Source organism: Penicillium coprophilum (assembly GCF_028826855.1).
Source record: "Penicillium coprophilum strain IBT 35676 chromosome Unknown utg000001l_segment0_segment0, whole genome shotgun sequence".
Classification (NCBI taxonomy): domain Eukaryota; kingdom Fungi; phylum Ascomycota; class Eurotiomycetes; order Eurotiales; family Aspergillaceae; genus Penicillium; species Penicillium coprophilum.
The window spans coordinates 2,957,917-2,971,954 of NW_026622720.1; the positions used below are offsets into that span (position 1 = coordinate 2,957,917).

Genomic DNA, 14,038 nt, shown 5'->3' on the forward strand with positions numbered 1-14,038 from the left:
TGGGGGAATTATCACAAATCCACGGCGCTGTGAACTCTCTGTTTTCAATACCCTGGGGATTTTTTTTTTAAGTCTTGGATTTTGCTTCCTTATTTCACTCAAAATGTCGATGGATCTGGATGATCCTGTCTATTTCAAGCAGCAGGAGCAAGTTGCAGCGACGTAAGTTCTTATCGCAAACTGTGAAAGCCTGTTCCCCGCTAATAATCTCTTGAAAGAATTCTGTGCTGCAACTGCGGCGCTGCTATTGATGGAACACTCTCAGCCGGAGCCTTATGTTCGGACTGCATTCGTCTTACTGTCGATGTCGCCGGAGGTGTATGTACAACTTCATCCGAGGCCTGTTGCCAAAAGCAGCCCTCCTACCCGCCTATAATTTGATACAGCTGACATGAACTCCTTTTGATAACAGGTGCAACGCGAAGCCGTGATTCACTGCTGTAGGGATTGCGAACGGTGGCTGCAACCTCCCAACAGCTGGGTCGTCGCAGCGCTCGAGTCGAAAGAACTACTCGCCATTTGTCTACGCAAGCTCCGTGGTCTGAACAAAGTCCGAATCATCGACGCCAGCTTCATTTGGACGGAACCTCACAGCAAGCGACTGCGCTTGAAGATCACTATACAAAGTTAGTTTTACCCTGCTGATAACGGTCGAAATATTCGCCAAATTGCCAATGCAACACATCTAGCCAAGAGGTCGAAGCTAACAACCCACAAGCGGAGGCCTTCCAGGGTACTATCATACAGCAGCAATTTGAGGTTGAATATGTTATTGCCAATCAGCAGTGTTCTGGGTATGCTTATAGACTCTCCTCACCCCCTCCTTCTTCCCAATTTCAAAATCACCCCAACCCTCGATGAAAATAAATAATATGACTGGAAAAAAAGAAATTGCCTTGAAAAATGCTAACGCATCTTTAGCTGCCAGAAGTCCTTTACGCATCACACCTGGGGAGCTTCGATCCAGATCAGACAGAAGGTACCGCACAAGCGGACTTTTATGTACCTCGAGCAGCTGATTCTTAAGCACAATGCCCACAAGGACACTGTCAACATCAAGGAAGTGAGCGAGGGTCTTGATTTCTACTTCGCAAAGAGGAACGAGGCCGAGCGCATGCTTTCCTTCTTGGAGGGATGCATTCCCTGCAAGACAACCAAATCGCACGAGTTGGTCAGTATGGATATTCACACCAGCAAATCCGTCTACAAGCATTCGTGGTCCGTCTCGATTGTTCCTATCTGCAAGGATGATTTAGTTGCCCTTCCGATCAAGCTGGCCCGTTCATTGTCCGATATAAGCCCACTCGCTATCTGTCATCGGGTCGGCACTTCTATTAACATCTTGGACCCTTGCACCCTGCGGACAACTGACGTCCCTACTGCGGTTTATTGGCGCCAACCATTCCCCGCTCTTGCAGATATTACAGAGCTTAAGGAGTTCATCGTTCTGGATATAGAATCAACCGGAATCTCTAATGGTCGGTTCCTTCTATCTGAGGCCACTGTTGCTCGTGCCTCGGATTTAGGATCTAACGATATCACCTATTTCACACGGACTCACCTCGGTGGTATCCTGCACGTGGGTGATTCTGTCCTTGGCTACCACTTGACGGGAACCCAGTTTAACAATGATCAATACGACGAAATTGAGAACAGCCACCAGTACGGCTCAACAATCCCGGATGTGGTCCTCATCAAGAAGCACTACGTCCGCAGCAAGAAGTCCAAGGCCCGTCCCTGGCGTCTGAAGCGCATGGCTCGCGAGCATGAAGAGGAGGCGACTGCCGCCGTGGTCAATGTCCCTACAAACAAGCGCCAGGAGCAGGAGCAGGCCAGAATGGAACAGGATTACGAGATGTTCTTGCGTGACGTCGAGGAGGATCAGGAGCTGCGTCAAACTCTTGACCTGTACAAGAACCGCCAGTACCAGGCCAGGCCAGACCAGATGGAGGAGGATGATGACGTGGATGAAGAGCACGCTGTGCCGAAAATCAACATGGATGAGCTGCTTGATGACTTTGATGATTTGAACATGGAGGACAATTAGTATCAACTTGAACGCTATCATGGAAGAAATCTGAATGTTATCATTGACGATCATGTGTGGCACTGGGTGGCGTTTGTGTGTTGTGGGATTTTCAGTCAACAAAAAAGTTCATTATTTTCAATTTGATACGTGCAATGTACAGCATGCAGGTGCAAAACTTGAATTCTTATTCTACATACATATCTCTTATAGACTATAAAATAGATGAATGACTTGAGATGAAATAAATCAATCAAAGCACAAAATTGGGATTGTACAGATGGGTCGGGAAAATCTATAGATTGTGATAGAGTGAAGAGGGAAACTAAGTGGCAGTTCCTAGGGCTATTTGTCGGGTTGAATCTCAGAACATCCATTGCCGCCATGTTATTGTATGGACTTCCTGGTTTTCACATCAATGAGAATTATTCAAACCTCATGAGGAATGAGGGGAGTGTAAAAAGAAATGGAATAAAAGAACGTATCAGCTTGAGGCGATGTTGATGTCAATCTGACTTTCACCAATGGTATCAAAATGATAGAGGTCATGCTCGATGTATGAGCTTAGACTATGGCTGTTGACAAGATTGAGGAAGAGACGTGCAGAGAGTGTGTCTATCTATTTATTTATCTTTGTCCTTATGTATTTCTGTCTGTCTGTCGGTAATGTGCTATGTGATTACCTTGCCAAAAATTGTTTTCAGGACAAATTATTATTACTATACTGATATCATCCTTCCAGCTCAAGGAATTTCTCACTAGAGTATGATACAAGGACAGAGCGCGTAAGTAACAAGCTATGATAGTAAATGAGAAATCGTCTTTGTTCATAGAATAGACAATGTCAAATAAGACAATCTCTAACCGTAGACATGGAATGCAATTGGAAATTATTCGAGAATAGGAAAGAAAAAGAAGAGATGAGTGCACACCGGTCCATGCAATACGAATCATACTTAGAAGATCTTTCCAAGTACCCGCTTGGCATCATCAGCCATAGCACCCTCCTTGGATCCCTTAACAACCTCATTCTGCTGGAAATGGAACCGTCTTCTCGTAGACGGCGCAGCCTTCTTAGGCTGCGGCAGTTCCTTATCCCCATCCCCATCACCAGCCGCCTCCAACCGCCTCTTCATCTTCTCCTCATTCTTCTTCGCCATTCCATCAGCAATGCGACCACTCTCAACACCCTCAATGAACAATTTAGCTTCCTTGGCTTCACGAGCATCGGCAATCTTCCGCTTGCTTTCCCGTTCAGATCGCTCTCGTTGTACGGATTGCATGAGATCATCCCATGTGAATCGCGAGAGGTACTTAATATTCCAAACATCATCGTGATACCCTATATTCGTAGCACCGGTCAGTATTCATATCGAAAACCAGAGATGTGTATAACGCGAAAATAGCGGGTAGACTCACAGCTCGACTTCAAACCACCCACGATAGTCGCATTCAATGTCTCGGCGCAGATCTTAGCCGTTTTCTTGGAGCGGAACTCTATCCAGCCTTCGGTATAGAGCTTTCTCTTATTCGAGCGGTTTCGATTGCCAGCTGCAGATGGGAGAAGAGGCGCTAGGAAGATCTTTGTGATATCTCCGAATCCTCGCTTTTCTAGCATTGCTTTCAAGGCGAAGGGTTTGAGGTATGGCGGGAGAGAAGAGAAGTATATGACACCTGCGCGTGCTTTCTTAGGTGCTTTGCCGTTGGCCAATTTAGACAGCTTGGCAAGCTTGCCCTTTGCTTTGAGTGACTTGGCTGATTTGGTGCTGGGTTGTGTTGAGTCGTTTAGGCTTGCGCCGCCTTCTTCCTCGTTATCTTCATCTTGGTCTTCATTGTCGAGATCTTTGTCGTTCTCCTCTTCGTCTTCGTCAGACTCCACCGAGAAATTTTGCGCGGTTGTTGTCCGTCGCCGCTTCACGGCCCGTCCTTTACTCTCCGCCACATTGGCTTCGGAGTCGTATCCGCGATCGCTGCCGCTGCCCTCATCATCACTAGCCTCGATGTCTAGGAAATCGTTGTGCTTGCGGGTCGTCATTTTGTGCAATCCGAGTTGGTTATAGATTTGGTCGTGGGAGGCGGAAGTCTGCAACTTTTTTTATGCGGGTGGTCTGTGCCCACGGAGTTCCAAGGTTAGATCTACCAATCAGCCACACACCAGCCACATATCAAAAGTCAAGAACTATCAGATGTGCCTACGGGCTGTCCTGCCTGAAAGAGTGTTCTTTGGAAAGAAATTTTAATGTAGGTTGAACGAAGATCTTTTGAAATTCTGTACTGGTATATGTCCGAAGAAGCCACTCCGGCTCTGTATGTAAAAAGAACCCTCCCAGGGTATCCACAAAACGCCACAGAGAACCAGTATCAAGAGCCCTCATGATATATGCAAAGAAAGGGCCAAATATTGAATATTTCACAAGTCTAGTTAATCCCCAACGAGGTCTTTGCTCGCTCATATACGTAGAAGCTCACTGCAACCATGGGCACAACCTTGACGTAACCGATGGTCAATCCGACCCAGAATCCTCTAAACCCTCTCTCGAGCCAGATCATACGAGCTGTTTCTGCAATTCCGAGTCGACGTCCGTCACCAACTGCACCACCGACTTGCATCCGCCGACGGAGCACTTCCACTGGGTATGATGAAGTCTGCGAAACTAGACCGGCCATAGCACCGGAAAGAAGCTCGGACGTCGTATTGAGCTGCGGTCGCTTAGATGGATGCGCGGCGTTTTCTAACTCTGTTTTTTTCCTAAGGGTATAGCGCGCCACACTTGGGTGGCGGAATAAGTCACCCACTGTGTCGTGGGTGAGGAAAGACATTCCGGCATAAGGCAGCATTCCGAGGATAGTCGGGGAGAAGCCGCGGTAGAAGTTGGCGAGACCGGTGCGCGGCACCACCTTTGAAACGACAGAAGAAGCGGTTTCGGCAACAGCAACGGAAGAAGACTGCGCAGCTGCCGCAGAGCGGGTTGTTGATGGGGGTTGAACACGCTCATGATAGATTTGCCGCCATATATCCACCAAGCCTGAACGCTGCGTTTGTCTTGTTTCGAATGCCATTCGCACGCGCATCAACTCCAATGGATATGTGAAGCATACAGAAGTGACACCTGCTAAGCTGCCGGAGATCAAGCGGCGGAACGGGGTCTCGTGTTCGCGGGAAGGAATGATAACTGCACGAATCTGCTCGTATGCGAGGAACTTTATAGCGGCGTATGGGAAAATTCGAAGGAGGGTCACTGAGTGGCCCTTGTACAGGCCCTTAAAGCCTTCTGTGCGCTTGATATCTCGAATCGCTGCTGCCAGGCCAGTCCAGCTGCCCGTGTATTTGGCGAATTGAGGATTTGACGCCTGGAACAGGATCTTCACTCGGTCTAAAGGCGCTACAACGGTCTTGGCCTATGATATCCGGCGCGTCGGTCAGTATAAAGCTCGCAATCACCTATTACCGATCGAAACTTACCGCACACCCCGCCAGCCCGCCTGCAATTCCACTCCTCATCACATAATCCAAGCTACGTTTTTGAATCTTGTTGTCGCCGCTCTGTGGCTTATCCATAGCTGCGGTGTTATTTGACTCAATTGATTTCGTAGCGCCGCCGATAGGCGGCGATCCCAGCGATGCGGTCTTGCTCATCGGAGCGGATTGCGGAGTCGAGTCTGGGGATTTGTGTGAATCATAGGCATAGTCCGAAAGACCAGTCGACATAGAAGAGGAAGAGGAAAAGAAAGACTGGATTGTAAGAGCAACCGAGGCTCACAGTATCATGGGAGGGGTGAGAATATCCGGGGGAGTCGCCCTCGTGATCAGTTTCGGCGGTAATCAGCCAGAGTTCTCGGGGTACGGGATGATCTTCGGGACACTGCAACGTTTATGCACGAAATGAATATATATCACAGCAAGCTTGAACAAAGCTCAAAAGAAGAATAGAACTGTGCAAAGGCGAAAAGGTGAAAGAGGAATAACGTTATGTGCTGTTTCCACTGACGTATTTGCGTCCGGACAGTCCCAAATGTCATTACGAACATTCTAACATGCCGATACCAGCAGCCATCCGCGAATAACCGCGGGATTACGGTACTAATACGCGGCCCGCAAAATCAACGAGTCCCGAGAAGCCGGTTTGTCATCGTAATCTGCCACCTGCATGTCTAGTCCAAATCGGGATATGTAGCCGATATTCAGTCTTGCAGCCTACAAGATAGGGCTTCATAGTTTGAAATTTGTTTTCAAGATGGGTTCTATGTTATTGCATTGCTTCTAAGCTATTTAACTTGCCAAAAAAAAAAAAAAGCTAGCGAAAAGAAATGAACTCCCCGTCTCCATGCAGCTCGAAATGTATACGAAGTACAAAGAATATCGTGGTCGCGTGATATGGTAGAATAAATGCCCCCGGAAGGCATCACCCCCTGCGCTGAGCGCGTGTTCGAGTCAAAGGCTTAGCTTGCTTAGCCTGCTTAGCTGCCTTAGTCACTTTAGTGTCATCCGAAACCCGCTTGCGCTTCGCCGGCCGCCCAGGGTCAACATGAAGATGTCCATGCGCGGACAACGCCGTCGTGTTTCTCCAGCGCAGGCAGCGGGGGCTATTCTCGTTCACTTCCACATAGGTCTTGGTCCGGGTGGTCACACGTTTGGCTGGAATGTCCTCCGACTCGGCTCTATCAGGCGTCTCGGCTAGGTACGCCTTGCGATTCTTCATGTACTTGGCGATGTACTCTTGCTGGATGAGCAGCTCCTTGAGCAACTTGGACTCTCGGTTGCCGCGCGAGTCCAGCCACTCCGCGAGCTGTTCAATTGCCTCGGGGTCTTCGTAGTAGCCCCATTCACGGGCATTCGACAGATGGGTTGATCCTTCTTCGTTCTTCTTGCGCTCTGCGGGTGTGGTTTGGAAATGCTTCTGGTACTGCTTGCGCTGTTCGTCGGTCACGTCGATGAAGCCAGCGTACTCCATTTCATCCGGACCTTGAACCCATAAACGGCCATTGGCATAGCATGCCTCGGCCGTCGAGCTTTCCGGCTTACCCTCGTATGGCATCGCATTACGTTCAAACCACCAGTAGCGATTGCAGAAGCGATCCAGTCCAAGGCATCGGGTCCGGGGGCAGTCGGTTTCGCGAAGACTGTTCTCCACAGTCTCGATCTGGTCCTGGAGCTTCTCGATCTTGGCCTTCTGCTCGTCGATCTTCTTCAGGACTCGCTGGTATTGCTTGGAGCCCTTGGGCTGCTTCGCCAATGTTTCCTTTCGCTCCTTTTCTAATTCTTGCTTCCGTTTACGCTCCAGGGCCCGATCAACCCCTCCGCGTAATGAACGTGGTCGAGGGATATCCTCGTCTTCTGTATCCCCGACCATTTCAGAGTCCCCTTCCAGGCCAGTCAGTCGAGAATCATCTAAGCCGTCCAATTCGGGCACCGGTGTTGGTGACTTCCCAGCCTTTTCAGGTTCGGGTTGAACGGCCTTGCGTTCCTGGTGCAGCTGACGAAGCTCGATGAGTCTGAAACTTTATGTTAGCGATTGAGATGACAGCAGTGCACGATTGGCTTACCCTGCTTTGCGCGCTTTTTGGTACTCAATTTTCTCCTTGCGCAACTCCGTCATCTGATTGCTACACTCCTCTAGATAGTTTCGGATAGCCTTGGTCTCCAGACTCAACATGCAAATCATCTGGAGCACCTTGGTACGCAAATTGATGTCGAGTGTTTGGTACTGCTCCTGCACGGTGTGCTGTGTGGGCTCGCGATCGAGGGGTGCCAAATGCTTAAGAATGGTGTTGCAGACCTGTTCCGAGCGAGGACGGATAGACAGCTGGTGCAAAAGTCCAACTATCACCGACTGCCATCCACCGTTGCGGAAATCGCGCTTGCGGAGACGATCAATCCAACCATAATTTTCAAACATTTCGCCGGCGCGGTGGATCTTCGTCACCTCGGGTTCATTTTCATTAATCTGCGCTCTGATGATGACTGCCTCCTCCTTGGCCAGGCTTCCTCTCGTGGTCATTCGCTCAGGCTTCGCCTGCGGCTCTGAGGACTCTTCCTCGGGTTCTTCTTCACCTTCTTCTCCCTCTTCTTCTTCTCCTTCTTCTTCTTCTTCCTCCTCTTCGGATTCATCAGAATCATCAGCGGGGAAATCTGGGAGTGAGATTTGAACAGCTCCATCATCGTTCGATGAATTGACAAGTTTCTTAAGTACGGCACAATGCACTTCGACAAAAAGCTCGCAGTCCACTTCATCTGATGAGAACCGCATAGCTTGAATAAAATCGTCAAAGGTGAAAGAATCCAGTTCAAATACTTCGCAATAGACATTAAGTGTGTCCCAGGTCTCCAGAAGCAGCCCCACCGTTTCCGGCTCTAGGTCATCAGGCAGAAGGTCCTCCGCGCCGTCGTCTTCAGACTCGCCTACCATCATAAATTTCAGGGTTGGCCGGTGTTGCTGTTCTAAATTTGGAGCAAGGTCCAGATCTTCGATAGGGTACTTGATCGGTGGCGGAGTTGGTGCCCTTGGCTCGTTCTTGATGACCACTGCAGGGAGTCCAGCAAGCTTCCTATCGCCAACCAGTGGCGGTTTGGAAGGGCGCAAGGGATTGGAAGGTAGAAGGAATGATGGGTTCCCATTCAGCGACCGCTGATACTCCTGATACTGCGCCTCCCGCGATTTTGCCATGTCCTGTGCAGACAGTTTCGACTTCTGCCCCTTGACTGCGGGTTTCAGCTCGGGCAGCTGCTGTGAAGAAAAGAAACCAAAGAAGCCGTCTTGATCCGCTTTCTTCATCGCCTTTTTCTCTGCCACCTTCGCTCCATACTGCAAATGTTTAGGTACCTCAATCGGAATCTTGTATGTCTCTGCGACAGATGGTTTGACCAACCAGGGGGCACCTGTCCAGGACTCTCTGGTGACGTTGTTTTTGATAAATCCGCGCAGCATCAATTTAGTGAATGCCTTTCGGTCGCGCGTAATGTGGTCCTGGTCCAGCAGGGCCTCTTCATTTTGTCGATCTAAGATCTTGACCAGATACCTGGCAAAAGCAGGGGTTTTAATGGTTCCATCGGCATATAACTGCTCTGCAAAGTTTGCCTTGTCTCTAATGGTACCATGAAGCCGGCTGCTATCCTCAAGCAAAATGAGGACGGCTTCGCCTGGGTAGAAGTCCGATTTAAATTCCTATATTTGTTAGATTAGTTGTTAATAAATGATGGGATTATCTCACTTCATAGATTTCATCCACTGAGAAATCGCGATGTTAGCTTGATTCAGGCTGGAAAAGACAGGAATGGCATACCCAGGCTATCCACCCTCGAGACTGTAGAGAACTGAATTCGGCGCAGAATAGGTTCTCTCAACGCATCAGGGAAACTGTTGTTGACTTCACGCGATTCCTCCGTCTAGTCAAGACTTAGCATATGCCCATCACTCGGTCTGTGTGATACAATATACCTCACTGCGGAGCGCCTCGAAAAAGGTCAATCCCGAATGGCCGGTGATCTCGCAGATGAATCGACGTTGTTTGTAGAAGTCCATTCGCTGGAGGTAAGGCTCGTAGCTAGTAAAAACCTCATTGGTCTCTGGGATAACCCAGACCTAGAAGGAAGAAAGAGGGTCAGTGGGAAAGTCTGCAGTATGGGTGATAGAGATACATACCTCCGAACTATCATCTTCAATGACAGTTTGTGGGAGGTATTGAACTGGTTTGCGTTTGAATAACACCTGCCGAAGCAATTGCGTAAGCCTCTTTGTCCCCGTACCATCCACCACTTTCTTCTTGGCACATCCGCAATCATTCCATCGGATAAGTGTTGCATACCATGATGTTTTAAATATTAAGCGTGGACGCGCCAGTCGGCCGGGAGCTACCGTGTGCAGAATCGAGCATGAACCGGACTAAACAAAACGCGATCTTAGTTAGCGATGAAGCTTGTCAATTGTGTGAAGGTAGAGACCGCGTCAGGCATGCGATTGGCGGAGGTAACGGGGTTTGCGATATAGATTGCAGATACTCCAGTTGCTCTAGTGCACTGCTGTGTAGAGAGGTAGTGGTTGTGGGAGAGAATTGTAGTGATCAGGCCTGGTCGCAGACCCAGAACACGCGAACAGTGGAATAGTCGGGTTTCATGCGGACTTACCGGAGTAGAACGCGTCCTGTATAAAGTGAACCAAGTGATTCTGAGATGATGGACTGCTACAATATCAGATCAGTGGAGGGGGGGAAAGGTGTGAATATTTGAAGGTGTAAGAAGCAGGAAAGAAGAAAGGTAGACAAAAAGGAAGCGGTAGATCATTGCAGGACCGCGAATCAGCGGTGGAAGCTGATTGGTGGAGAGGAGGAGCAAGCGGGAGCCAAAGCCCAGCAGAAAAACGCTGGGCTTTCCTCGGGACCCTCGACTCTCCCTCCTCCCCTCGTCATCTCCCGACTATCAATTATTCCTTCTTTTTAACCCCCAACTCTACCCGTATTTACCCTCATTCGACTCGTCTGATTCAGGGGATTTTATCTATATCCTGTTAATTTCAAATTACTATGTTATTACTATCCTTCAACGAGATCAATTCTCTGTTTCTATTCTCGGTCTCCCCGGGCTAAGGTCGGAACAATCAAATCGAACTAACCGGACCATATCGACCACCAGCTTTGTTTGTATTTTTAGCATGAAACACCAACCTTTCAACAATATTCTCTTTGGCTTCAAATGCTCAAGTCTTATTTGTTCACCCGAGAGTCATCTACCTACAGAGGTCGTCATATTTCATGCTTAAAACACGAGACCTATTTTTGAGAATAACAGTATCCCACTAAAGGGCAAGTCGTGCCTATTAAAGAGCTTTGTATGCAAATGCTAGATCTTATGTCGGCTCATAGCTACATATCAGCTTTCATGACCCTGAAGCAGACAGCCATGTTTGGCATATAGATTTGATACACCTTCAGCCACGGTGTCACAAGCGCATTGGCCACCCAGATATATACCGTTCATTAAGGGGTACTCAATATCTACCCTTACTGAGGTCAATAGTCCTCTTTTCTAAGTTTCATCACGCCTTTTTTTGGCGATGATTTGATTGTCGCGCGGCTAGGCATGAATAACAAACGTGCTATGTGATATGTACGTCACTGCTCACAATCGTTATATGTACATATGTTATATACTTTATTGTTTCTACGTGTTATTTGTGATTCATTTGGATCAGTGACCCTGAAACATATCGTTAATCTTAAATAGAAATATAAGCACTTACATGTAATGCATGACCGGAAGATAACGTCAACCACGTACAGAAATATATATATGTCTCGCGAACATGTGTTTTCACGACTAAACAGTTACCCAGGCTAGAGCATTATGATCAAGAACATAAAAAAATACTTAAATATTTAGACAAAGATTGCCAGCACCGTCCTGGAATGGAAACATATTCTTCCCCCATGTTTCTATCCGACCTGCATTTGGCTGCAGGCCAACCATGGATGAAAGGATACTAACCACATTGAGCCTAGTGGGGGAATAGACTCCGTGACCTGTGGGTCATATCCACGTGGAAACAAACAATGCAAATATTTACCGAGTGATCCTGAAGTCACCTCAAATGACTTCAAATATTTGTAGTTAATATTCAAGAGCTAAAGATCTCAAATAATCTCTTGATCCCAGTGAATTAGATGAATCTAAGATGTAAAGTAAACCACCATGAACCCAACCCAGCTTCCGACTACCCCGAGGGCACAATAGCTACTCATGAACATCAATGGTAGGAACTCTAGCCGGTCCCATCCGAATATCAGTTGGTGCCCCAGCGAGCAGTAAATGATCAAGGGAATAGAGATGGTCAAATAAAGCAGCGCAAGCCGGTCGAATAGGAAGATTCGGGGTCGCTCGGGAACAGGGGCAACTCGATCGAAGACGAAGAGGAACAGCACCAACCACATGACTGTATAGATAGTCTTGATGGGGAACTCGGCTGCTGTGAATAAGAGAGGGAAGAGTGAGACATGTCCCGCAACTGCCAGAGGTCGGAAGGCGCTGAAGTATCGACGGTCCTTGAGGGCGATCAGACTGAACGGGATGATAATCAGGAGGATGGCTTTCTCATGGACATGCCAGCCGAAAAGGAATGATGCATAACCGCAGAGGGTGACTGCACCGACAAAAGTATCCCAACAGCCTGGATTAAACCATACTTTGACAAGAGGAATCTAGATAATTGTGAGAGAAGGCTAAAGACACAAGATAGGGAACACATACCAGTTGGAACAAGAAGGTCAATATGAAGGTGTGTTCTTTTGTAATCTCCGGAAGGACGGCAAAAGAGGTATCCCCCACCAGTCCTCGCGTGACGCTGTTCAGAGCATCAGCGTTCACGGCAAGCCCTAGCCGTGGAGCAACTGAAGAGATTGTCAGATAAGCTTATATACCGTGTGCGCTGGGAGATATAAAGATTACGTACGGGAGATCAATACTCGATCAGCGAATGAGTACATCGCCCAGATATTTGGCGCCCAGTACGCGTGACACAGCCCTCTCGAAAACGGAAACAGCCTGTCCTTGATCTGCAGCAATTGTCCCCATTGCGCAAATGGCCCAAAGGCAACTGCAAAAACGCCCACCACACTGACTCCAAGTTTGAAAATGTTACCGAACCGGGGCCGGAAAACCGACTTGAGACTAAGGCAATAGGTGCGCAGCAGATAGACGAAGTAGGCGAGAGCGAGGTAGAGGTATATGTGCTTCATGCATAGCAGCACCGCGAACAGGATACCGCTGTATAGCAAAGTCGATTGCTTGCGAGCCAGAACAATTGATAGGACCAGGATTCCATACATGAAGCCATTGTATTGGAAGTGGATATGATCAATGATGAGGAGACCGGGGGATAGCAGGATCGAAAGGCTGGCCACGTGCGCAGCCTGCTTATTTGGCAAAGGAGCGGACTTGACAAATCTATCGAACAGCAGTCAGGATTCCATTGCATCAAGAAAAAACAAGATCGAGTGCCATACCGACTAAGCGCATAGACAAGAACCAACTCTGTCAAAATCACAGTTGTTCTTTGGAAGTAAACAGTCTGCCAGGAGTCATAGCCGAGGTTCCTCACAAGCAACATCGCAGGGTCCACGTATGCAGCACCCTGCGACAAAAGCCATTCGAAGGCTGCGAAGAACGGTGGGTAATCGAGCGTCCATTCCGAGGATTTCTAAACCAGCCCGAGTCAACACCAACCACACTTGTCTAATAATCATGCATCGGACTGAACATACTTCATAGTACCATTCTTGAATTGGTAGCGAATGGGTGATAGCGAGCCAATTGCGATGGACCTCAAAATCGGTTGATTTGCTGCAACACAAAGAAAAGCATGTCAGCTAAGCTCATTTAGGAAGCCCGATATCCTGTGCCAGAGTCTTCTTGAGTGTCCTTCACAGCTTTTTTCTGTAATGATTGTTTGAACTTCTTCCACCTGTCTTCCCGGTGTTTTCCTTTTGCTGCGACGAAACGAGCGGGACTCACTATGCGGGGAAGAGTAGCACCTTGAAGGCAGCTGCAACGATGGCGCATTGTGCCAATGAAGGGTAGAGTTCAGCCATTGGAACTCCTTTGCATGATGGTGCAGCAATGTTGAAAGCTGAGAGGACACAAGACGCAAGAATGCGCAAATCGGCGGAGTCAGTAGCTTCCTCCGCATGTTATTTTGAGCGCACGTGACTGGATGCGGAGGTCGGAGGTCAAATCAGGAGCTAAACACCTGGGCAGAAGGACAGATAAGTCAATACAACTCATACAACGTCAAAAAGAAACGCTCTCTCCGTATGGACTTCACAGACGTCGGAATCCGCCACACGATTCTCAATAGTGTACAGCTCCATCACTTCATTGATTTCTCGCCATCGGCCGCTATCATCGCAAAAGAGGCCCGTCTCTGCGTGATTGCCATTGTTGTCGGTTGGATCACCACCAGTGTTGTCTCCAGCCTTTGCAGTCGGAATTGTGACCGTGATTCAAGTCATAGCAAGCGCTGATAG

General features: G+C 48.3%; 7 protein-coding genes across 7 annotated transcripts; 2 read left to right on the top strand and 5 right to left on the bottom strand.

Annotated features, from left to right (window-relative positions):
• Positions 1–103: 103 nt before the first annotated feature.
• N7500_001127 (ribosome-binding protein NMD3) lies at positions 104–2,047 on the top strand (the record flags this gene model as incomplete). The annotated part of the gene is made up of 5 exons (XM_056672273.1): positions 104–162; positions 219–318; positions 413–626; positions 719–794; positions 922–2,047. The coding sequence occupies 5 exons, from the start codon at positions 104–106 to the stop codon at positions 2,045–2,047; spliced, it is 1,575 nt and encodes a 524-aa protein (XP_056537846.1).
• Positions 2,048–2,982: 935 nt separating this feature from the next.
• Positions 2,983–4,061, bottom strand: N7500_001128 (RNA-binding ATPase activator ESF2; the record flags this gene model as incomplete). Its single annotated transcript, XM_056672274.1, has 2 exons — positions 2,983–3,368; positions 3,446–4,061. 2 exons carry the CDS (start codon positions 4,059–4,061, stop codon positions 2,983–2,985), a joined length of 1,002 nt encoding a protein of 333 aa, XP_056537847.1.
• Positions 4,062–4,444: 383 nt separating this feature from the next.
• N7500_001129 (coenzyme A transporter) lies at positions 4,445–5,735 on the bottom strand (the record flags this gene model as incomplete). The annotated part of the gene is made up of 2 exons (XM_056672275.1): positions 4,445–5,425; positions 5,490–5,735. 2 exons carry the CDS (start codon positions 5,733–5,735, stop codon positions 4,445–4,447), a joined length of 1,227 nt encoding a protein of 408 aa, XP_056537848.1.
• Positions 5,736–6,429: 694 nt separating this feature from the next.
• Positions 6,430–9,832, bottom strand: N7500_001130 (uncharacterized protein; the record flags this gene model as incomplete). Its single annotated transcript, XM_056672276.1, has 7 exons — positions 6,430–7,519; positions 7,571–9,189; positions 9,236–9,252; positions 9,308–9,410; positions 9,463–9,606; positions 9,667–9,786; positions 9,830–9,832. 7 exons carry the CDS (start codon positions 9,830–9,832, stop codon positions 6,430–6,432), a joined length of 3,096 nt encoding a protein of 1,031 aa, XP_056537849.1.
• A 385-nt stretch (positions 9,833–10,217) lies between these two features.
• N7500_001131 (uncharacterized protein) lies at positions 10,218–10,489 on the bottom strand (the record flags this gene model as incomplete). Its single annotated transcript, XM_056672277.1, has 2 exons — positions 10,218–10,436; positions 10,484–10,489. The coding sequence occupies 2 exons, from the start codon at positions 10,487–10,489 to the stop codon at positions 10,218–10,220; spliced, it is 225 nt and encodes a 74-aa protein (XP_056537850.1).
• A 1,197-nt stretch (positions 10,490–11,686) lies between these two features.
• N7500_001132 (dolichyl-P-Glc:Glc1Man(9)GlcNAc(2)-PP-dolichol alpha-1,3-glucosyltransferase ALG8) lies at positions 11,687–13,603 on the bottom strand (the record flags this gene model as incomplete). The annotated part of the gene is made up of 6 exons (XM_056672278.1): positions 11,687–12,214; positions 12,264–12,403; positions 12,466–12,959; positions 13,019–13,212; positions 13,277–13,355; positions 13,527–13,603. 6 exons carry the CDS (start codon positions 13,601–13,603, stop codon positions 11,687–11,689), a joined length of 1,512 nt encoding a protein of 503 aa, XP_056537851.1.
• Positions 13,604–13,825: 222 nt separating this feature from the next.
• Positions 13,826–14,035, top strand: N7500_001133 (uncharacterized protein; the record flags this gene model as incomplete). The annotated part of the gene is made up of 1 exon (XM_056672279.1): positions 13,826–14,035. One exon carries the CDS (start codon positions 13,826–13,828, stop codon positions 14,033–14,035), a length of 210 nt encoding a protein of 69 aa, XP_056537852.1.
• Between the last annotated feature and the right edge of the window lie 3 nt (positions 14,036–14,038).